We start from the raw sequence: 27,563 nt of genomic DNA on the forward strand, positions 1-27,563 counted from the left end.
AGTGCAAATGAGATGCAGACAGCCTCACAGCAGTGTAGCAGGACAGAGAGAGAGAGAGAGAGAGAGAGAGAGAGAGAGAGAGAGAGAGAGAGAGAGAGACAGAGAGAGAGAGAGAATGAGAGAGGGGAGGGGGGATGAGAGAAGGAAATGGAGCAGAGAGAGTGTGAGAAGGGGAAAGAGAGACTGAAGAGAGGGAGAGGAGAGAGGGGGAATAGGAAGAAAAGATTAAGAGAGAGTGAAGGACAGAGAGAAGGATGCCGAATTAGAGTCAGAGAGGAAACTAAACGTGCTTGAGAGATCAAGAGACAGGGACACTAGATTTTGGTTGAATACAAATTTGGCTTTTCGTCAAAATCTGCTCTGGGTGTGGGGGAAAAAAAACACTGAACTGAGTGGCATTTGAACATACCTGAAGACAAACTGAAAAAAGAAAGAAAGAAAAAAAAAACATCATAGAGAGATTTGTATGTATGTCTGTGACAAATGACAACAGAGATGAAACTTCAAAATGACAAAGAAATGACATTTCATAATATAGTAAATCACTAGCAAATCACTAGCTTACCCCAAAAAGAAAAAAGTAAGAGTTGTCTACCTCCCTCTCTCCAGAGACTGCGGATGACAGTGAAGGGAGCCGAGTCATCCAAAAACTCTTTCCTCGAAAACGACACTCACACCGTGGGAAACAACTTACCTTTAAGAAAAACAACTCTGACTCACGCTGCAAGATGCACGCCACTTCCTTACCTCCCAACGACACATTAAAACACCACGACTAACACAGAGACTAACACAGAACAGAAGAAAACAAGAGAAAAAAGGGCCATGAAAAAACAAGAAAAGTACAAACAAACAAACACAAATACATATTGTACATACAAGCATACAACATGAATGTGGTAGTATGTCTATGGCACACTATTCAAAGAGAAGGTCAGGATTCCATGGAGAAAAGTGAACACAGAATGTTTTTTATTCGTCCCTAAAGAAAAGCAGAGGCGGAGGATGACATTTTACAGAGTTGGTCACACGACAGCAGGACACCAGATTAGCATTAGAGATGGCCGTACTCAAGCTGCTCAGGAAAATACAATCACAGTCCTTGCTTTTTGAATCCTGTCTGAAGCATATAGGTAAAATAACACAACATAAAGGAACATAATTTATATATAAAAAAATAATACTCAAATTATTTCATCTGTAAAATAAATAGTTTGGTAAAAAAATTAAAATTAAATTAAATAAATAGGTAAATAAATTAATAATCTATACACACCAGGAATCAGGAAATAAATTAATAATATACAGTAAAGGATAAATTGTAAATTGAGAGCCATAACAGTATAACATAAGGATACAGATTAAGACCAGCTAAAACAAACTGCCATAAAGTTCATGGTTGCCATAACTGTTCTTTACATTCATCAATAGCATCAGTTACAGATTTCCTATGACAAATGTTCAGTCACACACACACACAAAAACACACACACACACACTCTCACTTAATATAGCAGTCAGGTCAAAGGATTCTCACAGAAGGGGAGCATTATACTGTTATGTGCCCACTGTGCCGTGGTAGGATGTGAACATTCCTTTCGGTCAGCATTTATACATTTCAACATGTCACTGGTTTCAAAGGACTGCTGGTGTGTGTGTTTCATTTACTTTATGTGTGTGTGTGTGTGGTGTGTGTGGTGTGTGTGTGTGTGTGTGTGTGTGTGTGTGTGTGTGTGTTAGTGAGAGGGAACATTCGATGGACAAAAAAAACCCTAAAGTGTACTGGCACATAATACTTAGCAGTCATCACCTTAAAAATGTGTAAAACTTCCTTGACCTGTCCTGTGACTTTTTTTGTAATGAAGGTACATTCAAAATATTTGTCTTCTACTTGATATTATGTAGGTCACTACTTGGCTAAACATTAAATGTTGAAATTCTTCACATGCATTTAAGGTATGTTCTGGGCAATGACACTGTGACAAATGACAACAGAGATGAAACTTCAAAATGACAAAGAAAATGACATTTCATAATATAGTAAATCACTAGCAAATCTGATAAGGCTTTCGTTTCAGCTGTGGGGTATCTACAGTACAAGTTAAGAATCGTGAGCGAGCTGTGGTTTCACTAGTTTTCTCCTTTTTTTATTTGTTTTTTTTGTTTGTTTGTTTTTGGAGGGCATGCGTGCTTTTCCGTAGTTGCCAGTTTTGTTTTTCTCTCTTCTAAAAAGTTCAAGTGAAATCTACAATTAGGAGCTCTGTACAGGACGGTGACTAGAAGTACTACGAACATAAAATTAACCGAGAGAAGTACTGTGCGTGGGTGTGTTAAGAACACAGAAATTTCACACTTGACACAGAATACTTAGCAACGTCCCCTGGGTTAAAAGGTTGTAGCTGATTAGAAGAAGGAAAAAAACAGTCTGTTAAAATGGGTTGTGGCTAAGAGATGGGTGGCTCTAACGGATGGTGCGGGGTTGGGAGGATGGTGTTTCAGAGAGTCTCGTACAGCCCACCAATCGAAAATGCTCGCTAAAGTCTCGCTAAAGTCTGCCTGCCCACTTCTGCCAGATGCCCACACTCATATAGACACATGTGCAAGTGGAATAACAACCTGAAATACAAACACACACACACACACACACACCTCATAACAGACACCTCCCTAAAGGTTGTCACTTGTATTTTCCATCCATTTTCACACTCGTCAGATTACCTCCCCAACCCTCCCTCGAAAACAACAGCAACAAAAAGGTAAATAATAAATAAAGAACAAAAATAAATAGGAAACATCCCATTGCCTAAAAACCCAACCATCAAGTGGCACTGCAGACATGAACCCCTCTCTGGCACCAAACCCACCCATAACCAAACAAACAAACAAACAACAAAAACAAACAACAAAACACCTCACTGCCCAATAAAAGAACCAATAAAGACGTTAGCGTCCTCTCTCCCCTCCCTTCCCCTCTCTCTCCCTCTCTCTATCTCCATCAGTCTCTCTCTCTCACTCTCTCTCTCTCTCTTTCTCTCTCTCCTCTCTGTCTCTACTCGGGGCTGTGTGCGGCCTCGTCCTTGGCCCTCTGGGCCTCCTTGAGGGCGTTGATGACGGGCAGCCAGGGTGAGGGCAGCTCGGGCAGGCTCTTCTTGGCCTGGTTCAGGTGGCTGATGGCCGTGTACAGGCTGCCGCCCTTGGGGCCGGCGCCGCCCTCCTGCTCCGAGTAGTACATCTCCAGCGCGGCCGGCGTGCAGTGCTTGTGCTGGAGGAGGGGGAGAGAGACAGAGAGAAGGAGAGAGAGAGAGAGAGAGAGAGAGAGAGAGAGAGAGAGAGAGAGAGAGAGAGAGAGAGAGAGAGGGGGGCAGGGTGATTTGAGGGGCGAAAAGAGGGAAAGAGGGAAAAAGAGCAGAAGGAGGAAAAAGATGTGAGGAAGAAAAGAGAGAAAAATAGAGTTTATTCCCACATTGTGTTTATTCCCACATTGCTGTATTTCTTTTTTTTTTTTTTTGCTTTGTTTTGTGATATTACTGTCTCAAAACATCATGTTAATAAAGCACTTTGAGAGAGAGAGAGAGAGAGAGAGAAAGATATGAAGAGAAGAGAGAGAGAGATAAAGAGAAGAGAGAGAGATAAATAGAGAGAGAGAGAGAGAGATAAAGAGAAGAAAGAGAGTGTGTTGTGCTCAAATACACCATGTCCATAGTGTCATGCTACTGAAGTGAGCTGAATTGAATTGAATTGAAAGAGCATAATAGAGCCAGAGGGACTGGGACAGGAGGATCAGGGTGCCATAGAGACAAATCAAGAGAAATAAAGAGAAAGAGAGAAGAAGGAACAGTAAGAGAAATAGACAGGTCAATAGAACAGATTTATTCATTCCGTTTTGTCATTAGATTTATTGTAAAAGCCATGCTAACCAGGGATGAACAGAGACATTTCTGTTGACACAGAGAGCTTCTGAAATCTAAGTCCTTTTCAATTTCCACGCTAGACACCACAACTGAATCAGAGTTCCCATGGACAGCAGTGGTGTGGTAGCACGCGGCACATGATAACAATAGGGAGGTAGAACCATTGTAACCATTGTTTTTTTACGAGCATCATAAACGCAGAGGACGGAGTCAGCGATTGTTACAATGTATTGTTTTGGTCAAGTGCACGCGCGGGGCAGTGATGGCCCAGAGGCCTGGGAGACGACGCCGTGCACAGCGTGCACAGAGACCAGACAGAGAACAGCAGAACAGGAAGACGACTAACAGAACAAGATACATTGTACAGACACAGCGTTTCCCAGAACGCTCTCTGGTCTTCATAAACCTGATGAGCGAATACACACACACACACACACACACACTCTCAGCGCACACACACACACACACACACACACACACACAACACACACACACACACACACACACACACACACACACACACACACACACACACACACACACACACCTCATTAGCCTGCTGATTCATATTGATCTGATTAAATTTGTGTATATTACAGCTCAGAGACAACAACAACAAGATGTAATAAATGCTAGTCCTCCAAAGTCCCCCAAAACTTTGACAGGGTAACAAGATGCTGTACACACATACGTACACACATTTACACACACACACACACACACACACACACACACACACACACACACACACACATTCTGTGTGTTTACCATAAAAAAGAACCCTGTCTGTGCTGACACCCTGCAGTGAACATGAAGCCTGTGCTAAAGAGAGAGTACATAGTCCCTGAGGTAGTAATGACAGAACAGCAGCACAGCTAAAGCAGGAGGGGGTGTGTGTGTGTGTGTGTGTGTGTGTGTGTGTGTGTGTGTGTGTGTGTGTGTGTGTGTGTGTGTGTGAGTGAGTGGCAGTACTGCGGGGGAGGTCAGGGTGATGTAACCATGACAACAAAGCCATGTGAAAGAGCGACAGGAAGATGGGCTGGGACCGTAGCTAAGCTTTATGAGGTTACCGGATGACAGCAAGGATGATGGAGTATGCTGTAGGCACACAGGGGAATGCACTCAAAACAAGCATGCTGCTCTATTGCAGGGAAGATATTCCTGCAAAGGGGGGACTATACATTTTTGATGCAGGGCAAAATGCCTTTCATCTTCTATATTGTTCAAATATGGTTTAGATTTCTCCTTAGGTCAACCATTCATCCTCTTGCATTTTCTATTAGGGTAATTTTGACAGGTACACCAACAAACCGACAAACACATAACGTAAAATAATAGTAGCAGATTCTCCGATAAATGCCGGCCCCTAAAAATCGCCTGTGTGCAAAACCCTTTCAGTAAAATAAACGGCTGGGAAAAAAAATAGGTAACATTGTGAGTAACTTGCCAACAAATACTTTTTGTGAGAATATTTGGTATAAGCTTACACTAGTCCTACTTCTTCCATGTGGCTAAAGAAACACCGGTTTCGAAAAGGTAACCCACTTGTTTTTTTGGCTACATAAAATTGCTGCTTAATGCAAGGAGGGCGAACTGTATCATCTGGGAACTTGCAAAAAAAACTACAAGAAACTCTGTTTGAGCTGGATTTTCAATATTACTTTTTAGGGCTGCAGCTATCAATTATTTCATCAATTAATCAAGTAATCGGATACAAAAATAATTGTCAAGGCTGTAAACAAATAAAAAAACAAATGTCAGGCTGTAAACTAATCTGCAGCATTTACCATTACTTCCAAATAGCCTATAATAATTATGCCTGGGGTAGGCCTATTTGGTGAGGTAACCTAACAACGGGTGTGTGTGTGTGTTGAGACGAGATGAGTGTGCGCGTGATAAGGAGTTTTTTGGTGTATTGCTCACTTGCAATTTAACATGAATTATTTTATACTCAAAGTTTCCACGACTTAACATCATATTGACTAACGACATTAGGGTAAAGCCGCTACAAATACCATACGTCCTAACTAAGCAGATACTTTCTTTTTTTTTTTTTTTGGGCTTCATGCCTTTAATGATAGGACAGTGGAGAGTGACAGGAAGCGAATGGGAGAGAGAGCAGGGGTGGGATCCGGAAAGGACCACTGGGCAGGAATCGAACCCGGGTTGCCGGCGTACGGTGCAGGTGCCCCAGCCAGTTGCGCCACAGCTGGGGCCAATATACTTTCTAATGAGGAGACACAGCACTCAAAAAATCTTCCATAGAAATGCATGGGGTTAGTTTGTAACGCCAATATGGCAGTCTACTACCCTGGAAATCCAGAGTTCTCGCGAGACACTCTGGCAATGAGCATGAGCAATGATGCATGTTACTTTTACCCCAACATTCCGGGGAACCAGCTAAACTGATGAAGACAGCGCTGCAACGTTGGAGGACAGTACACATTGGTCATAGTGTTATCCGATTGCGCCGAAGTCCGAAATCATTCAGAGTAAACATGTCTAGTGTTATCCAATTGTGTGCAGTGAGATTTTTAAATGCATGCTTGTTGCCGCCCCTCGAGTTGGGCCATTACATTGTTCGTGGCCAGACCTTTCATCTTTCTAGATTACCAGGGTCTAGATTTTCCAGGCTAGCAGTCTACACATATCCCTCCCCTTCCGCGGCAAAACGTCGACATGTGAGTACATTGAGCCAATCATGTGGTGTGTTGTGAAGACATTGTGCCAATCATGTGTTGTGATCTCGCAGCTGGAGCAAGGTTGGTGTCGTGAAGCCTTGCACACGTGCATTTCTGCCCAAATAGATGTCCGATAAGTGCCCAAAAAGCGTTGCAATATGGCCGCCGAGTGGGGGGACTTGCCCAAAAGGACTTTGGCGCTAGTACAGCTAACATCAATGTTTACGTTGCCTTGTGTCAGCTACGTTTGGTGAGCTGATATTAACAACTGGATGCATTTGGCTCAGACTTTGAATCATGGTTGACGTGCTGTTGTGGTATGGCAGTTCTGCTTTCCAGGTGACACATTGCACCTTGTCTTCTTTTCTACGTTTGAAATGATCCCAAAACATAAGACATTCTCTGCCTTTTACGGACGGTTTCTTGGCTCTCCGTCATCGTGCCAACTCAATTCTGAATGTCCGTGTGAAACAATTATCCCTGAGCTGAGCATGCCACATAACGCAAGTGATAGAAAACGAAGGCTCGAGGCAGAGAATTTTCCTCTATCATGTTTTGTAATCGAATTATTCGAGTTACTCAAAACTTGACTCATGACAGCCTCATACCTGGCTACTAGCACTGCTTTAATTGCACTATTTAACTAAGATTAAGTTTAACTTGATGACACCTATTCTGCCTCTTTATTCGTCCTATATTTAGCCAAAGGCAGTTATCGAAGACAGCAGAAATATTACAGAGTTCAGGCTTTTAACCAGTGTGTTTTCTTGTCTTTTGTTGTGGGAATACTGTAGGCCTATTTCTTATGATGACCGAAGTGGTCAGTTCAGCTACTTATTGTAGCCTTGGAAAAGCCTGAGCTTTATGTGATATAAAGGCCGGTCCCTATTTACCACCAAATCTACTGGGGTGTTTATTGGAAGCTTTATGGTACACACACACACAACACACACACACACACACACACACACACACACACACACACACACACACACAGGCACACACACATACACGCACAAAATATGTCAGGACTGCCAATAACACCATCATTCATGTCACACCAAGGTCACACTACCCATCATGCCATGGGTCTGGCCTTGTGGCTTTCCATCAAACCCACCTGAGGATAGAGCTCCACCCCGCTCACTTCGTTCTAACTTTCAAGCACACACAAGAAAAAAACAACAACAATCCATCTAGATCAGAGCGACTTGCACGCGGCTTTAAATGCTCCTCGACATTCTCTTCTGGGCCGATGGAAAAAAGTGCTTCAGGGTGTGTGAGTGTGTGTGTGTGTGTGTGTGTGTGTGTGTGTGGTGGTTAATCTCCACCTGTGGAGCTAATTGAGTGCTACCGAGACCTGCCACCTCCACTGCGCATCACGGACGGGCCGTCGAGCAGATCAGAGTCGAGCGCAGCGGAGAGGAGCGGAGAGGACAGGAGCCGTGCGCGTGTCGGCGTGTCCTAAACTATAACGAGTCAAAACGGGAGGAGGAGGACGACGATGCTTCCACTTTCAATTTGTCAGCCCGTCGCCACAGCAAACACAAGTGGAAAGTGACAGTCCACCAAAGGAGCGATAAACAGACGCCCTTGAGGGAAGATAGAGAGCAAGACGAGGGAAAGAGTGTCTCTCTCACACACGCACACACACACGCATGCACACAAACATAAACACACACACACATGCACACAAACGTAAACACACACACACACACACACACACACACACACACACACACACACACACACACACACACACACACACACACACACACACAGACACACACACCACAACCACAGAGTTCCAAGGCAGCTGCCACCAGAGTAACCAAAGGAAGTCAGACATTATGCATCCCGTTTAGTGACGCGGCACAATAAAATGGCCTCTCCCCCCATAAACAAGAGGCCATGTTGTCTCTCTCTCTTTCCCTCCTCTTCTTCCCATCTCCTCTCTTTCCTTCCGTCTCTCTCTCTCCTTTCATGTTCTCAGGCATCACATTAGCGAAACAGCCGTCCCACTGACATCAAAAGACAAGAGCCGGAACCGACACCACCACTACCCCGTACCTCATAGAGCACTGCCTTTAATCACAGTGTAACCAGTTTAATGGCTAAACTAATTAAAGGCACTTCGCAGGCCCCCAACGACAAAACAACCGGCCGCCAGCCTGCCTGGAAGAGCGGAGATGCAACACGACGTGACTACGGAAAGCGGAGATGCAACACGACGTGACTATGAAGGGCTACCACATAGGCTCACGAAGGGCACGCCATAAGGACACAAACACACACAAACACACACTCAAGTACAGACACACACACACGCACACACACACACACACACACACACACACACACACACTCACTCAAGTACAGACACACACAATGTGTAATATGAGCCATTGAGGGGCACATCAAACCACACAATGCCTTTTGTTGACAAGATGCATCACAATCTGATGATTAGCCAAGGGGAAATGAGCTCCAAGAGAGGCTTTTACTCTTTTACTCTTTAAAGGATAAAAAACTAAAAAGTCATAGCAATATGTCGCAGGCTGGCATGCAATTAGGTGGGTGGTGGTCGGTGGTGGTGGTGGTGGTGGTTCGGGGTGGGTAAGCAAAGCAGGCACTTTAAAACATTGACTTTGAGGCCTGCTTAGTGGCTGTGGCAGGAACACAGTCTGCATACAGATGAGGCGCAGTCACTTTGGAAACGTAGCCACTACCATCGCAAAACTGTGTGTGTGGATGTGTTTGCTTGGTTTTGAGAGTGAGTGTGTGTGTGTGTGTGTGTGTGTGTGTGTGTGTGTGTGTGTGTGTGTGTGTGTGTGTGTGTGTGTGTGTGTGTGTGTGTGTGTGTGTGTGTGTGTGTGTGTGTGTGAGTGCGTGTGTGTGTGTTTCAGGGCTTACCTTGAGGACGAACCCCTCGGGGCAGCTGAGCTGGTCATACCACAGCGCTTTGTACATCACCAGTAGCAGCAAACACGCCAAGAAGGCCAACGTGATCAGAATCAGGCCAGTGAGCTACACACACACACACACACACACACACACACACACACACACACACACACACACACACACACACACACACACACCACATACACACACACACACACACACACACACACAGACATACACACACACACACACACACACACACACACACAGAGAGAGAGAAAGACACACACACAATAATGAGACATACCCCAAAATATAATCTGAAATCTGTGTGCATTTTATCCACTTGCTCAAAACTAACAGATAATCTATGGTAATGGTGATAGAAAGGTGAGATGAAGAGAGAGAGAGAGAGAGAGAGAGAGAGAGAGAGAACAGTGTAAACGAATGTGACTGACTAAAAACTAACAGATAATCTATGGTAATGGTGATAGAAAGGTGAGATGAAGAGAGAGAGAGAGAGAGAGAGAGAGAGAGAGAGAGAGAGACAACAGTGTAAACGAATGTGACTGGTGGAGTAGCGTGGTCAGTGGCCGTGCGGGGCCAGAGGGTGGGCGGCGAGGCTCCTACCTTGACCTTCTCGGACACCTCGTCGTACAGGTTGATGTTGAGCTTCTTGATGCTGGGCACGTACAGCCTCTTCTTCTTCTTCTTCTGCAGCTCGTACTCTGTCGTGGTCTTCACGATCACCTACAGGGCAGACAGAGAGAGAGAGAGAGGGAGGGAGGAGAGATGGAGATAGTATGGGAAAGAAAGAGAGAGAGAGAGAGAGAGAGAGAGAGAGAGAGAGAGAGAGAGGAGGAGGAGAGATGGAAAGAGTATGGGAAAGAGAGAGAGAGAGAGAGAGAGAGAGAGAGAGAGAGAGAGGGAGGAGAGCGATAGAGTGAGTGAATGGGGGGAGAGAGGGAGAGACATTGAGGAGTAAGGAAGAAAAAAGGGAAAAAAGGAATGCAAGAAAAGAGAGAACAAAAAGGAATGCAAGAAAATCACAGAAATGAGGGATGAAGGGAAACTCAGAAAAAGGAAAGAGTAGAACAGCATGAGTTGGGGGAAGGGGGGTGAAAGAAAGAGAGTGAAAAACAAAACAAAAATAAAGAGAACATTTTATGCAAAAGAAGGGAAAATAAATTAGTGGGGAAAAAAAGAGATGGATTCCGAAGGCTGAGAGCACATAATCATAGGACGCGCTCATCCGAGAACTGATAAACAATAGCGAGAGGAGAATCGTGTGGAACCGCGGCAACAGTCCTGTTTGTTTTGTGTTTTGTTGTTTTGTGTTTCGCACGTTATTTGTGGGGATCAGTGGCGTGTCTGCAGCTTTTGCCTGAATGCCATCTAATTTATTCCCAGCAAATCTCGAACAGTGGCCCAACAACAGCACCACTACCCCCAAGCTCTTAATCATTGCAAAGAAACGAGTCCCTAGATGCGAAACACATGAAATTACATCAGCTTCCTGTGATTGCATTTATAGTGTGGCGGTGGAGTGGTGTGTGTGTGTGTGTGTGTGGACTCACCTTGTCGGGGAAGGGCTGATGTAGCTGCCCGACCTCCAATGGGGTGATGAGGGGGATGTTGTCGAAGCCGTCTTCCAGCGACGCCTGTCGCTCCACCTTCTCCGATAGGTTACTGCCCAGCTTTACCATGACTGTGGACCCCACACACACACACACACACACACGCGCACACACACACACACACACACACACATACAAACACACAACACACAAAACACTCAAGCTTAGCAATGAATGTCATTCAGACACAACTGAACTGAAGCACGTCTGTTCATTTGTTTTCTTGACATCAGCAGCATGTAAGCATCTTGCTCCCACTGCGAGAGTGGAACTGAACTGCAAATGCTATATATGCATGTCTACATACAGTATTATGTGAACATTCTACATGTAGGGTTACGGGGGTCTCACATCAGGGCCAGCGAGAGTGTGTGTGTTTAATTCTATATCTTTAGTTGCAAGTGATTATATGTGCGCATATATGTTATAATGTACTGGAAGTGGATTTGTGTGTGTGTGTGTGTGTGTGTGTGTGTGTGTGTGTGTGTGTCGCACAGAGCGCACAGCCTCAACAGACAACTTAACTTCAGTCTCTACTCTCTCTCTCTGTCACACAAACAAACACACACACACACACACACACATCTTCATCACCTCAGGTATGTGCTAGACGCTGACTCGAATGAGCCCCACACAGGACTCCATTAGCTGCCCTGGAGGAGTGTTCTCAGCCTGCGCAACAGCAATGCTCATCAGTTGTCCACACGTATGTGTGTGTGTGTGTGTGTGTAGTGGCTCTGACACAGACGTGGGTGTGATTAGTCACTGAGCTAATTGGCAATGCAAAGCGAGTTTAGGCAGCAAGCCAAAATTGCTCTACAGACTGAGAAAGCACACGAGATAAACAAGCAAGAGAAAGAGAGAGAAAAGATAAACAAGCAAGAAAGAGAGAGAAAAGATAAACAAGCAAGAAAGAGAGAGTACGAGAGAAACTGATGCAGAAGGAGAAGCAAGGAAATAAAAAAAAGATAACAAGACAAATGTAGGTACTAGGCAGCCTAATTTAGATTCTGTGGTTTACCGTTTACCTATCTAGTAATATATTAGGCCAGTGACCCAGATGGCGTGTGTGTTTAATTAACGGTAGAATGATATGTGAAGCAAGTAGCCTAGAGGATGCCACAGAGGCGTGTCTAAATTCGTCGAATCTGGCTGTCTGTAGACCACAGTGGCCCTGGGTCCTCGATGATGGACAGTTAACCTAGAACGCGCAATATCTCTGAACAGCTTACCGCATTAATATGTAGTTGCCTAGTAGGCCTACACTGTACAGTAGCCTACACGATTGTTGCGACGAAAATGGACATAGTCGGATGAACGTCACGATAACAAACGAGACAGAAACCCAGAGCTTGACCGTACGGACACACTGCTCACCTGACCGTCCGTCCCTATTCATGTCAACCTTAACACGACGCCACAGTCCCAGTCGCCTCCTTTCATATGTAGAATTGCGGGTATAGAAGCTATTGCAGACGAATTTACCTCACGGCATATTGAGAAATAGTGAAGAAAACCACATTCACACTCAAACAAACAATTCCCTGTTTTTTTCTCGCTCTTATATTCTCGTAATAAAGAACTCTGGTTTAAAAAGGCAACACTGAAAATGCTATTCGGTTGAAAAGCCCCGTATGAAATTCTGATGCAGTAGGCTACTTGACATATTTTATTCTAACGATAACGAAAATCAATGGAACATTTTACAAGCTTAATAGCCTTCTACGTTTTCAAATGGCATAGAATTCATTCACGAAAAAACTGGAAACCTGAAAGCCCTCCTCTTTTTGACACAGCTGTAGTCACTGTAGTCCCTGCCATCGAGCTATTTATGAAAAAAAAGCCAATAATTTAAGCAGATGACCAGTTTACGACGACGGGATGGCAAATTCGTCCTTTTTAGTCACCCACATTTAATATAAGATATTTTTCGAACGGTGGACTACTCACCGAAAATCCAGACGGTAGTCTTTGTGGTGGTGCGTATTGGATGCTGAGCTATAAGCAGTACGAGCGAGCGGAGACTGGTTACCGTGGAGATGACTGGTTCAGAGATCGAGCCTGCGCCAGCGTGTCAGCAGTCGCAGCATCTTCCAAGAAACTGTCGCCTCAATATGATGTAAATTGCGCAACAAATGTTGAGGGGTGGAGTTGACATGCAATTAATTAATTGTATGCATTTAGTGCAAGGTAAGAAAGAACACTGGCCATTCCCACGAAAAGGTACAAATATCTCATATCATATCTCATCAGGATATTAATTGGTTGGATAGATAATAAATTAGGAAATATTGGTTGGATAGATAATAAAACGAAGGACATGTTCTGCATATTCAAGTGAGATAATTATGTGTTTCAAAACCCTCATGTTGAAAACACATTTTCAACCCATACCAGCTATGAGGCTATCATTGACATGAGTAGAATAATACATTATTATTATAATTATTAGCCTATTATTGTTAATAATAATGTGTTGTGTGTATTTTAGTCATCAGGATACCATTACTAAATAAAACAAAATGTAAAAATATTTAGATAGGCTGCAGCCCATTGGCACCCTCATATGAACTAGTTTGCAATCAACTCAACTGAACTCTGCATTTATCCCAATCCGTGAGTTAGTGAAACACACAGCACACAGTGAACACAAAGTGAGGTGAAGCACACACTAATCCCGGCGCAGTGAGCTGCCTGCAACAACAGCGGCGCTCCGGAGCAGTGAGGGATTATGTGCCTTACTCAAGGGCACTTCAGCCGTGCCTACTGGTCGGGGTTCGAACCGACAACCCTCCAGTTACAAGTCCGAAGCGCTAACCAGTAGGCCACGGCTGCCCCACCTAGCCTATATGTGGAGACTAGAACTGATTGGGAATGATGGTTAAAGAAAGCAACCAACTAAAAAACTCTCTCTCGCACGCACACACGCGCGAGTGAGAGAGAGGCCAACAGAAGAAGTCACTCTCACCTAGCCTGCACAGATATGCCTATGAAACACACACACACACACACACACACACACGCACACACACTTGAGGAGGGAGAGAGAGAGAGGGGAGCCCACAGAAGATGAGATTGAAAGTCACCTAGCCTACACAGAACACAGCTAGGCCTGTGAAAACAGAGAGCGAGAGAGAGCGACAGAGGCTGATTGACAGAGGAAAGGTCCAAGGCCTTTGAACATCTAAGGGAGAGTGGGCAGAAAAGAGAATCTTTTCGTGTCACCAAAACGAGGCCCCTCGCTGTCTTTTTCAGACGCGGCTGGATTTTTACAAAACTCATCAGGCCATACACTGCTGACGACCTCAAACCACACACACAAAAACGTAACATCTCTCACATAGCTTATTATTCTCTTCGCCCACTTTCTTCGACAGAGCTCAAACATTTATTAATTTGACCTTTTCGTTCGTGGCGTCAGCTCCCTCAAAGACCAGTCTCCGTCTCCGTGTCTTTAAGAGGGCCGTCGGAGACGCACTCAGTGGGGGGAATCAGGCTACTTGCCTTCCCTAGCTTTCCCCAGCCGAGAGACACAAAGGCGGCTCCAGGCGAGTATAATGAAAATGAGAATCAATTAGGTTATGGGCTTTGGAGGCGAAGGGGGGGCTTTGTCCACTGAAGAAAGAGGATTCATTGCCGAGTGAGAGAGAGGGCTTAGGGAAGGGGAGGCGAAAGAGACGGCCTAGAAAATGAAAAATGGCGCGCCTATTATTCATACAACATTATAGACATTGGTTTTACTTTTTAAATTATTATTATTAATAATAATTGAAGGAGATTGCTTGTGTCAAATGAGTTTAGATTAAAAATGGGGTGGCTGACACATAGGCCTAGTCGTGTGTCCATGAAATGTTAGAAACAGAATGATGAAAATCAATTTATCTGATTGAGATTAGCCTTTTAGAACGTGTTAAAAATGAAAAATTAAGGCCAACTATTTCAGAGAACTGCAAATACCAGAATAAAGGCTACTTATGACTTTTACTTACCTATATTCAAACGCAGAACAATCAACCATAATAGCTTATATTGGATAAGCTAATAGCTTATATTAGCTTATACTGTCGGTGCACTGTTAAATGGCAAAACTGAAGTTGTATAGTAATTGTGCATATCTATTCCAATGAGACATAATAAGAGAGGATGATGGGAAATTAGTTCCCATGAAACTCCTTTTTACACATGGAACTGAGCGCAACGCTGCCATCTAGTGACAAGAGTAGGCTGATTGACAGAGGAAAGTCCAAGGCCTGTGGACGTCTATGGGAGAGTGGTTGATAAGAGAGGATGATGGGAAATTACTTCCCATAAAACTCCATTTTACACATGGAATTGAGTGCAACGCTGCCATCTAGTGACAAGAGTAGGCCCATGTCGACATACAATAATCTGAGGCGAAAAGTATGTTGCATCAGCCTCACACTTGTGCCTTTGTGTGTTCTTAGTAAAATTACTTTAGATTCCAATGTAACAGATGGCTAACAGGAACTGTCTCACGGGGATTGTCTGTGATTATTGGCTGGAAAATGGAAGTCATGGCCTGTGGCACAAATAAGTAATTATTCATTGTGCCACTAGATGGCAGCGTGTCAATAAGGCATAATGATGAACTGAGAATTTTGGCAGATAGGATAATCTTAATAGACATTGACTGTTTAATATTCATAAAAAAATAATAAAAAAAACGTCTTCAGGTGGTGATTCATTAAGATGCAAGATGGTAAACATTCTCAATAAAACACTTCAACTGTTCTAGTTCTTTAAGATCTCAAGCAATCCTGAGGTAGGCCTAATCCTGATTTTTTTTCTGAAGCGATAATGTTATCCTTATTCCTGGCCCCAATCTGCTGTTTTTGGCAGCAGGTGTTACTATGTTTGGACACACAAGCTAAATCTACACAGGCGTGAGTCTATACTTATGCCACGATGTGATGGAATTAGAAACAGGACAACTGCTTTGGTTTTAATACCATCAAGTTCAGTCTGGGTTAAGATGATGACTAGCTGTGCTGTGTCTGCCCTCTAAAACAATAAACATAGCTGTGCTGTGTCAATAATACATGCCGGAGCATTGATGTAACCAAAGTCCTTTTAGGCAAGTCCCTCCACTTGGCGGCCATATTGCAACAATTTGAGCACTTATCGGGCATCTATTTAGGCAGAAATGCGCGTGCGCAAGGCTTCACGACACCAATCTTGCTACAGCAGCGAGATCACAACACATGATTGGCACGATGTCTTCACAACACACCACATGATTGGCTCAATGTATTCACATGTCGACGTTTTGCCGCAGAAGGGCTGGGATATGTGTAGACAACGGCCATGTTGGCGTTACAAACTAACCCCATGCATTTCTATGGAGGATTTTTGAGTGCAGTGTCTCCTCATTAGAAAGTCTCAGATGTAACATTTACATGGAAGGCCAGTTGTGTGAAGTATGTACTGTATTGTGTTCACCAGTGGCCTCATAAAGGTGACGTATAAGCCTGTGTAAAACAACTATGACGAGTTATTGGACACTTGTGTCCCGTAGTACACAAAGAAAGCACTAGAGGGACAGATCAGAGAGTGAGCAGGCTTTTAATCATATTATTGTTTTTTAAAAATTGAGTGAGAGTTTCACTCCAATAACGCAATAACAGAGTTTGACGGATAATTAATCTACTGTTTATCCTCAACATTTTGTTCAACTTAATGAGAGAAGAAGCTTGACATAGCTCACTGCCTTTCCAAAATTTCCTGTCAGAGGAATTGACATCTCTCTGTGTATGTGGGCATCATGCTTCATATGCAAAGTATGTGTAGATTTTAAGCAGTTTTTTAACAGAGTTTTAACTTAAATCTTGCATAATACAGAAAATAGACATTGTATATAACTGATGTTATAACAGTTAGTAAAATAATCTAATAATCTCCAAAAAATAGATTGTTAGACTTGATAACATCGTGTTTAGTCAAGTTGAATGCATGACTCTGTAGTCGGAGACAGTCAATAACATGGTGTGTAGAACATACCTGTCAACTCTCCCATTTTTCCCTGGTTCTCCGGTATTTCAAGGTAATTTCCCGGCACCCTCTCGTTTTGTTATTTCTCCCGGAAAACTCCCGTAATTTGCATGGCCATCAAACTTAATTTTAAAATCATTGATCCATTCATTTTTTCTATTAGTCTGACATCTCCCAGGTTGCCAGATTGTGTATGAAATACACCCTACACATACACGATCACTTATTCAATTTCAACCGTTTTGTCATAGGCTAAAACCTGGCAACCCAAAAACCAAATACGGAAGCGGGTGCCGACTGCACAGCCTGAGTCTCGCTGTAAGCAAGCGGGCTAGTTGAATGGCCTACTCCAGAACTAGCTGTTGTGAAATTGTTGAGAATTTAATTGATCAACAACAGCAAGCAGCTTTGGAGTTTTGGAAGTAGGCTGCAGGCAGGCAGCTGGTGGATACATAACTGGCATGCGTAAGGTAATGGTAAGGCTAAAAGCAACGACCGAAATGCAGTGTTGAAACACGTGTATGAAACGTATTAAATATGCAAACACAGATCCGATATAAACACTGACCACCCCCCCCTCCTCCGAAAAAAAATTCTCCCGTTTTTGGAAAGCTAATTGTTGACATTGTAGAAGTAATGTGGTTAATATTTTGTGGATAAATTGGGTCTAAAATAAATATAAAGCATTGCTATTGGTGAAAGGGTGTTTTATTAGCATAATTGTTCAAAATTGATTCCATAAAGATGACCCATAATATTTAAGGAATAATGTATAGAACGCCGGCCATTATTGGGAAAATAAGTCGTTTCAGGGCGGAACAAGACCGGTTCGCCCTGTCGGGACTTATTTTCCCAATAATGACCGGCGTTCTATACATTATCCCGCTTATTACACGGCTAGTCTACTTGCCAAAACGAAACAATAAACTCCCCAAGATATGACTCTTTAGCCTACATAGCCTAGGCTATAGCCTATTTGTTACCGTTCATCGTGGCTTTTATAAATAATAATGAAAATAATGACCGCTAGAACTTTGGGAAATCCCATTCAAGTCAATGGAGCATTCTACTTGCATTGTGAAGAGCCGTGTAATAAGTAAGGGATAATGTATTGTCCGCCGGTAATTATCAGAAAATAAGTCTCGACAGGGAGAACAAAACCCCGACGCGCAGCGGAACTTTCTGCAGCACTCTGAAGAGCCGTGTAATAAATATATTTATTACACGGCTCTTCATAATGCTGAAGAATGCTCCATTCACTTGAATGGGCCTTCCCAACGTTCGGGCCTATGTTAAATCTATATAATCACCGGCAAAGTATATAATCACCGCTGTCAGTAACATGGCCCAGACGTCCAGGCATTGACCAGACTAGATTGCACCAAACGCTTTTTATTGAAAAGTGTGAGCAAGTATGGATATCCTTTTACCTACATTACCACACACACAGACACACACACACACACACACACACAGCAAAGGGACTGACATTAGATTATGTTTAAAATTCTAAGAGGATTTAATATGGGCATTTTCCTTTTCCCCACAATGCTCTCTCATGACTGCAGCTGTCTAAGGCTGTGTTTTCTCCAAAGTGTTACTGAATTCCCTCCACAGATAGCACAGTGGTGACTCAGGACCCAAACGTCCAGGCATTGACCAGACTAGATTGCACTTTTCACTGAAAAGTGTGAGTAAGTATGGATATCCTTTTGACCCCCTTCTTTAGAAGGTGACCACCAAAACATGGAAAAATAAAACATCAATCAAGAAAATAATCTGTGATTTCACAAACACACACACACACACACACACACACACACGGCCAAGAATATGCACACACACAGTTCCACTAAAAAACATACATAACACAACATAACAGTAAAACATATAAAGACAAAACACAGACACACACATTCACACAAACAGACAACAGACGCACACACACACACACACACACACACACACACACACACACACACACACACACACACACACACACGAGACAAACAATTTGGCCAATATAGCCTAATTTGTTTACCAAGTAAAAGCCACCAATGGAGTCAGTCCCTCCAATATACCTCACTAGTGCAGTGCCTGTTCAAACATGCTATTCCTGTAGCCCAATTACATGCCTGCAGGTAGGCCTGCTTTGAAAATAGAATAGGGAAAAACATATCATTCCAGGTAAGCATTCAATAATGAATAGGCCTACAGATAATATAATAATATAATAAATGTGAAGTGAGCAGAATTTAAGCATGGCTACATGTGACATTTTTTACAAATCAAAATTACATAATCCTAACAGCTGTTTTGAGTCAAGGCTATATGCTTAGCCTATTGAATAACTTGATGATAGAGAAGAAAAAACACTTTGTGGAATGATGCATCATATGAAATTTGCAACACTGTGACTCAAAAACAGTCTCTGGTGGCCTATAAGTCACATCACACTCTGTCTGCCACTCGTTGCTTGTCGCTGGTTATGCTTTGCATGTGTGGCATTCTGAGACGTTCTTTAATTCGGGACCATCATCGCTCGTTTCAATTTAGGACCTTGCAGTTGGAACTGTCGTTTGCTTATTCAAAGTCTAAAGACAGTCCAAAGTAGACTGGGCTATTCATATGAGTGACATTACACTCGGTCTGCCACTCGTTGCTTGTCGCTGGTTATGCTTTGCATGTGTGGCATTCTGAGACGTTCTTTAATTCGGGACCATTATCGCTCGTTTCAATTTAGGACCTTGCAGTTGGAATTGTCGTTTGCTTATTCAAAGTCTAAAGACAGTCCAAAGCAGCCTGGGCTATTCATATAAGTGACATCACACTTTGTCTGCCACTCGTTGCTTGTCGCTGGTTATGCTTCGCATGTGTGGCATTCTGAGACGTTCTTTAATTCGGGACCATTATCGCTCGTTTCAATTTAAGTCCTTGCAGTTGGAATTTTCATTTGCTTATTCAAAGTCTAAATACAGGTCTAAGTAGCCTGGGCTATTCAAAGTGTCCGTTTATTGCATACCATTTTTTACGTAATTTTGAAGAGTCAAAAATCCGCAGAGTTCACTTTATTGTTGAGGTCAGACATGTTTAGTTTTTACCCATGTAACCTACCCTGATCCAGCTCTGCAAAAGCCCTGCTTCTATCCTCACTGGTAGCTTACAGTACAGTGGTGTGTGGAAGGGGGAGTGGCTAGTGGTGAAAGCCAATGTGCTTCTTTTACCGATATATTTAACGATATCTTTTGCATTTCTTGTTCAAACAACGTCAAATTTGGCACTGCACTTACTCATGTCCATAGCAAGACACCTGCCAAGTTTGAAATTAGTCTGACAAACGGTCAGCGAGATATGTGTGCCACAGACACACAGACGCTTCTTGCTTTATAGATAGATGTTTTACTTTCCAAAGAAGCACTGCTGACCTCAAAGATGAGGCCATATCTGGATCACATCTGGATTCCGCTATGTCTGTGCCATTTCTACTTTATGGTATCAGAAAGTGATACCATTCCTCCCAAGATGCAACTGTCACTGACATGTCAGACCCACAGTAAGCACCTACAAGACACATTTCATCCATTGAACTACAACTTGTAATTTTCATTGATATTGACCTACGGTAAACACCTGGACTTATCAACTTTTGTACTGTCTTCTTCACCAAAAAGGCAAAACAGTAGTTTCTCTAAATGTGCCTTAGATCCATGCTTGCAAATAGCAACACAGAACAGATGGTATCTGTTATAGATAACAAATTATTTCCAATTGAAGATTTATGCAAAGGAGTTTCACACAGTGACATTAGCAATAATGATTAGCGGTGAATACATGTTTCGATTTGTTCAACACAGTGAATCCAATCGAGCTTGGAGTTTTCATATGAGAACTGTGTTAAATGTTTTGAAAAAGGATATGAAAAATGTGTTAATAAACCAATGAAAACGTGTTAACACATTTGCAGTGCTGTGGTAAGAAGGTGAAACTCAAGATCTAGTGGACCCCAATTTCATTACAGTAAGTGCATCTCCATGAGAGAAACTCTAAAACATTTCATTGCTATTGCTTGAGTGAAGAAAACTCACTTTCCGCAGTCATCTACAATCTGTTTCTCCAACATCTTGCGGATCTCAATCTTTTCATCATGACAAATGACACCGGATGCGGGCATAATTTGAAGGCAGGAACATGTTGGGGCATGTCTAAAACCAGTGACCATCAGAGTGGAGGTGATGGATGGATGGACCATGATTCTCTCCCGGTGGACCACACCAAGAGGCCCTCATTTGAGTTATGGTCCCTTTCAAGAGAGTTTATCAGCATCATAGTTGGCCCCACAAGACTTCCGTTTTAACATTCCATATGTTATCTTAATGCAGAGGAAGTAAATTGGGGCCCAAATAAAACGTTCAAGCATTGTTTTTGTTTTTATTGTTGAAAGGGTCTATTCAGTCTTCTAGGAGGTCTACTATAACATACATCATTAGGTTGATCAAAAGAATCACCAAAGAACCACCAAAAGAAACGGTAGTATTGCAGTAAAGAAGCCGAGTGGGATTGCGGAGACGTATCCTAATTAGCAATAATAAGAACGTTCTACCATGCGCAGTAGAGCGTTTATCGCTCTTATCATTGCTATTTGAAAGTGTTCCTGCAATCTACCTGCACCTAACCAGGCTGTGCGTGGACCTTGGGTTGATTTGACGTATCCTAATTAGGTTTATAAAACAAAACAAAAATCACCAATAGGTAAACAATGCCGTTGTGTAAAGAGGTAGTGGAACATCTCCGGTGGCCTCAAAAGCATGGCCTCAGTGCATTGCTTGTGACAAGAAGAACAATCTGCTCTTGGTCACACTTTTAATCCCAGTCATCTCAGTAGACAGTGCCCTTTGGCATTGTTATCCTGCAATAATTGCTCCAGTGTCCAGGTGGTCAATCCACTTAGACCATCCGGGCTATCTTGCTCTGATTCTGCTATACCTGTTGCTATCTCTCCCTCCCTCCCTCTCTCTCTCTCTCTCTCTCTCTCCCTGCCTCCTTCGCCTGACCCTACAGTAATCAGGTTGCACACATGCTTTATTTAGCTTTGTTAGCACAGGGCCGACTCTTAATACCTCCCCTGTCTTAAAATCCCTTTACTGACAGCTAAATCCCCCACAAAGCACAAGGGCTCGCGGCGAAGAGGAAAGGCTTGCGAGTAGTGAGCGAGCACACAATGCTAAAGGAATGCTGAAGACACAGAACCTGGACAACCGACGGTACAACCCGGGCAGCGAGGTCGACCGGATGCGGCAGAACTCCCAAAACTCAGGTACGCACCTTTGAATTTAAACTGTCGAAAGGTGAGGTCAGCTTAACTGAGGCAGTGGGATGATTGAGTCAGGAGAATACACTGAGATCTGTCTGACTATTAATCAACCCAAGTGAATGCTTTGACTGGGAAAATTACTGTACAGTTAGACCATGTGTCTTCAGTCTCAGTTTAGACATTACACTAATACATAACTGAAGCGTAACTGAAGAAGGCCTGGAAGGTGTAGCTATGATTTAGGAGCCCCATTAAGATGCAGATTGGCATTAAGGCAACACATAAGAGTGACATAACACTGTCATAACCCTAACACTAACCCTAACTTGTCATGACAAAATCCGAATGACACTAACCCTAACCCTAACTTGTTATGACAAAAAACGAATGACAGAAGTGTTAACATTTATGACTTGTATATAATGTTTATGACACGTTCATGACAGTGTCATATCACTCTTATGTAGATACCTTCAAGTAACGTGTAACCAGTATTTTAAATTTTGTGTTATCTATGCTAGAGTTTGAGGTTGACCTGACCACAGTAATCGCATTAATCACAAACTGCAAAGACAACTGGGGGGAGCTCAGGTCAACCTCAAACTAGCATAGATAACACAGCCTACTTACCGTCAAAATAGTAACACAAGGAGGTACTTTTGTTGTGATGGTCAACAGACAATTGTAAATTGAGAGATAAGTAAACAAATAAATAAATAAATAAAAATATATATTAATAAATAGAACAAACATCCAAACACTACTTAATGTTTTTTCAATTGCAAATCTTTAGTATTAGGCACATATTATCAAGGCCACTCTGAACTTAAACATATTTCATTGTCTAAAGTAAACAATGAGAGTTTTCATCATGCATTTGAACATCATGCTCTTCCTTGTTAGAGCACACAGTAAAATATATATACCTATAAACCTCAGATTAATCAAACCCATAATTAGGTTAGAGTGGTGAGGTGAATATCAACTTATAAACACAGATTCATAAATGTTAATTTGTTTTATAATAGTTATGACCCCTTTCATACATACCATAGAATCAAGGATCAAATCTCATTGTACATTTTACAATGAAATCTCAGTTTACAGAATCACCAGTAATGCTAAACAGTCCACCCACTCTCTGACACACTTTGATTAAAGGTGTCAGATTTGCAAATTAAATTTGAACATATAATACATTTGGGAAATTAAAAGCCAAATCTAATATATGAAGCCTAGCCTAATTTACACCCAGTAAAAACAGCAGCGGGCTTCACCCTTGGGCTCCGCAAAGTGTCTTGACTATAGCATATTGTCATGCTGAATGGTTCTGTAAAAATGCTTAGTTGTACTGAGTTGAAATTAAATCAAATTGATTTCATACCTGATACAGACTACATTTGGGAAATGAAATGCCACCATAAAGCTACAAAACATCCTAAGTGTGTTTCTTCTTTTCCAACTTCCTTGTCAGGATGAGGCCTAGGAGGAAGCACTCTTGTGTGTCCCTGTTACCGACCATCACGGAGGTGCAGGAGGGCGTGGGTCACTTCTTCCACACCCAGTCCCTGGACGACTACAAGGACTCCATGCGGGGGCTCTCCCAGCCGTCCTGCTACCACCCTCACCCCCCGCAGTCCTGCCCACAGCGCCCTGCCAAGATGCCCACGCCGCGCCAAGCCAAGTTCCCGTCGTCAGGGTCAGTGGCTGCGGTAGTGTCGGTGGCGTCGTCCCCGGTGCCGGCTAACCCACAGATGACGCTGGCCCTGGTGGCGCTCGGTCCGGAGAGCATCTCCCTGACGCTGGCGCCGTCCGAGTCGGCGTGCGGGCGTGCGCTGTGGTGGCCCCACCAGGACCCGCTGGGCTGGCTGTTCACCCAGTCACAGGGCGCCGGCACTGCGGTCACCGCCGGCACCGCGCTACGGCTGGTGGACGATGTGCAGGACTCGGTGTGTTTGGTCTGAAGGACGTCTGCCTTGGAAAACGGATGAGTGTTGCGTGTTCACGCAGTGCTTACCACCAGGAGAAGCCTGGAGAGTGCTTTTGAAGTATTCAAGGCCAACAACAACAACAACTTGCATTTTATATAGTGCTTCATGATGGCACCCAAAGCGCTTTACAGTGAAGAAGAGGGTAACTCACTAACCATTGACTGACACAAATGCCTGCTGTTTCATTTCGAGAGAGGGAGCACTCAGATGTGGATGTTCGTTATCTTTATTTCGGTGAAGCAAAAAAGACTAACGCTTTGATATTACATCTTCATCAGAATTTGCTGTTTCATTGCAACCTTTTCAAAGTTCATGGATGTTATGGAACTCTAATATAACCTGTATGAGCATGGTTGTCATGTTTGGCTATCTAACATGTCCTAAATTTGTTTGTTTGACTTGCAACAAAATATTTAATATGATCTTGACTTTTTAACATGTACTGGAATATTTTTATATATATACTGTATCTACTCCGATACTTGAATAAAGACTGGTGATAGAAAACAGAGCTCTGCTTCAGTTTCGCTTTCCTCTAAGTCAGGCAAGCTGTTGGAAGAGCAAACAGATGTGGCTTGGCTTGCTCTCAATTTGTCACAGCTAGCTATCCTATCATGGGAAATGAAGTCATTTCTCCTGAAAAAACAAGTTGCCCAATTAATTTAAAGTGTAATCAGTCAAGATGCAGGTCATCCATGCAGGTCAGTGATTTGTGACTGACCTCCCACATTCCAAGAAAATGGGGTGTGGGTGGTGGGGTGAGCTGTGTTTTAGGTTTCATGGTGAAATGACATAGATTAGAAATAATTCTGCAGAACAAATGTGTCATAATCATAAACCAGACATTGGTTAGCTGAAACAGTGGTCTCCTCGTCACTTCCCCATGATTCTTCATTTGGCCCAAGAGAGGCAGAGCGGAAGCACATTCCAAGAGTGACGCTACAAGCAGCATGCGCTGGCCCACAGCCACAACCTCATGCCTTCACTAACTTTGCTTACAGGCCCTTCAATGCATCTATAGCATGGGTTGCATAACTACAAAGGTGACACACCAGTCACTAAAAAACAAGCTTGATTTGCAAGCATGGTGCATCTTGCAGCGTGACAGGCATATATGTCATGGAATGTAAAGGGGGATTCCCAGAAGTCTCTCTTGATTAGGAAGCCATTCCAGATGCATTGCTTGGAAGTTGCAAAAGGGAGACAAAGAGAGAGAGAGAGAGAGGAGGGGGGGCAGACAGAGAGAAAGAGAGGGGCAGAGGGAGGGAGAGAGAGAGGGAAAGAGGGACAGAGGGAGGGAGAGAGGAGGGGGGAAGACAGAGAGAAAGAGAGGGACAGAGGGAGGAAGAGAGGGACAGAGGGAGGGAGAGAGAGAAAGTGAGTAAAAATGGGGAGTGAGGGTCTTGGTTTTTTTTTCTGTGTGTGTGTGTGTGTTAGGAAGGCATTCCAGATGCATTGCCAAGAGAAATAAATGGACAGAGAGAGGGGGAGAGAGACTTCAGTTTACAGCTGTCCAGCCAGCCTGTCTGCCTCCCAGCCAGGGGTGTAGTGATAAAGTAGGAGGTGGGTAAGCTATGAATTCTGTGATCACAGTAAAGTGGACTGCACCATGCAGTATCTTTTTTTGAAAACGGCATTCAGGGCATGTTTGATGTTGGTGGAGGTCATTGTCCATATAACAATATCAAACTTGCGTCTACTTGCGTTCAACCTCCACTGCAGCCCTGCCCCCAACACTCACACACACACTTTCCCTCTCTCACTACTTGCACTTAGACCTGCACCATTCATCCACACTCTCCCTCCTTCAGGTGGATTTCGTGGTGGTCTGTGTCAGTAGCGATGACGCAGTCTGGGAATTTCCACTGTTGCACTCTCTTGCTCTCACTCGCTCTTGGCTGACGGGAATTCAAGTCACATGACTTTTTTTCCAAGCCTGGCCCACTCCCCCCCGCCTCCCTGCCTCCATTTAAAAAGAGAGAGGGGTCTCTCTCTGCTCTTCACTCCTGTTCCACTGTGCAGTGCCTGAGGACTACTCCACTCTCCTTCTCTCCTCTCCTCGTCTCCTACGCACTCGAATCGTCTCCTCTCCTTGCCATGGCCCTCCTGCCTAAAGCCCTGTGCATCTTTGCAGCTCTGCTGGTGATCTGCCTGCAGATGAGTGACGGTAAGTCAAGCCCCTCCCATGAATGGAAACAGATTAGAATCTGACTTTATATACTGATTATATACTATATGCAGATTAGAATCTGACTTTATATACTGATTATATACTATATGCAGATTAGAATCTGACTTTATATACTGATTATATACTATATGCAGATTAGAATCTGACTTTATATACTGATTATATACTATATGCAGATTAGAATCTGACTTTATATACTGATTATATACTATATGCAGATTAGAATGTCAGACTGTAATAGCATGCAGAAATGCTGCCGTTGAATGTGGTCTTGTGGGACAGTGGTTTGGTTTTAAAGCAATAACTACCTATTTGACATAATAATTGTCACATTAAGGTGATATAACTAGATTGGAAGGTGTTTTCATGCAAGAGCTAAATCCAGATACAAGGTCACATAATATTTTAACTTTCATAATGCAATATGTAGTACTCACAGAGAAGTGTATTCGTTGAGAATAACATCGCCTTCCACATTTGCACTTTAGCTCTACAGCATTGCTGACACTTACAGTCTGCACTTCTCCCTCACTCTACAGGTTCAGTTCTTCCAAGAATGTGCAAATGTTGGGAGGAAAATTCGAAGGAATCTCTTCACCCGCGCAGAATTCAGCAGTTCTGTGTCAAGGAGAGACACGACGGCTGTGGGATCGAGATCATGTGAGTCGATGGCCTTCCCCTGATCTTTCATGCGCTTAATCAATAGTGTCCTGAATAGCATACGGAGTGCTCCATAATGCATGCAAATACTATATAGTCTCTCAGGTGTATTACACAAACGTTTGCCATTCACCACTTTGTATATTGTGCTTATTATCCAAACTTACCTTTACATTTCCTCCCCTTAACTTTCCATCCTGCAGACTGACCACTACCCTACCAGGATCCCTGGACATTTGCCTGAAGCCGGATGGGGACCAGGGGAAAA

At 43.2% G+C, this 27,563-nt stretch overlaps 2 protein-coding genes across 2 annotated transcripts; one reads left to right on the plus strand and one right to left on the minus strand.

The window, feature by feature from the left end:
- Positions 1-950: 950 nt before the first annotated feature.
- caly (calcyon neuron-specific vesicular protein) lies at positions 951-13,222 on the minus strand. The gene is made up of 5 exons (XM_048247123.1): positions 13,084-13,222; positions 11,074-11,204; positions 10,127-10,246; positions 9,506-9,619; positions 951-3,262 (listed from the first exon to the last, which is right to left on the minus strand). The coding sequence occupies exons 2-5, from the start codon at positions 11,200-11,202 to the stop codon at positions 3,050-3,052; spliced, it is 576 nt and encodes a 191-aa protein (XP_048103080.1). The 5' UTR covers positions 11,203-11,204; positions 13,084-13,222; the 3' UTR covers positions 951-3,049.
- Positions 13,223-22,318: 9,096 nt separating this feature from the next.
- On the plus strand, positions 22,319-24,936 carry si:ch73-6k14.2. The gene is made up of 2 exons (XM_048248903.1): positions 22,319-22,456; positions 23,928-24,936. The coding sequence occupies exon 2, from the start codon at positions 23,929-23,931 to the stop codon at positions 24,415-24,417; it is 489 nt and encodes a 162-aa protein (XP_048104860.1). The 5' UTR covers positions 22,319-22,456; position 23,928; the 3' UTR covers positions 24,418-24,936.
- Positions 24,937-27,563: the final 2,627 nt, after the last annotated feature.

This window comes from Alosa alosa, chromosome 7 (assembly GCF_017589495.1).
Source record: "Alosa alosa isolate M-15738 ecotype Scorff River chromosome 7, AALO_Geno_1.1, whole genome shotgun sequence".
Classification (NCBI taxonomy): Eukaryota; Metazoa; Chordata; class Actinopteri; order Clupeiformes; family Clupeidae; genus Alosa; species Alosa alosa.

Coding starts and splice junctions, on each gene's coding strand:
- caly (XM_048247123.1), bottom strand. CDS start 11,202: ATGGTAAAGCTGGGCAGTAACCTATCGGAGAAGGTGGAGCGACAGGCG. Junction 9,620..10,126: donor AGGTGTCCGAGAAGGTCAAG/GTAGGAGCCTCG, acceptor GTGTGTGTGTAG/CTCACTGGCCTGATTCTGAT. Junction 3,263..9,505: donor CCGAGGGGTTCGTCCTCAAG/GTAAGCCCTGAA, acceptor CCCCTCCTCCAG/CACAAGCACTGCACGCCGGC.
- si:ch73-6k14.2 (XM_048248903.1), top strand. CDS start 23,929: ATGAGGCCTAGGAGGAAGCACTCTTGTGTGTCCCTGTTACCGACCATC.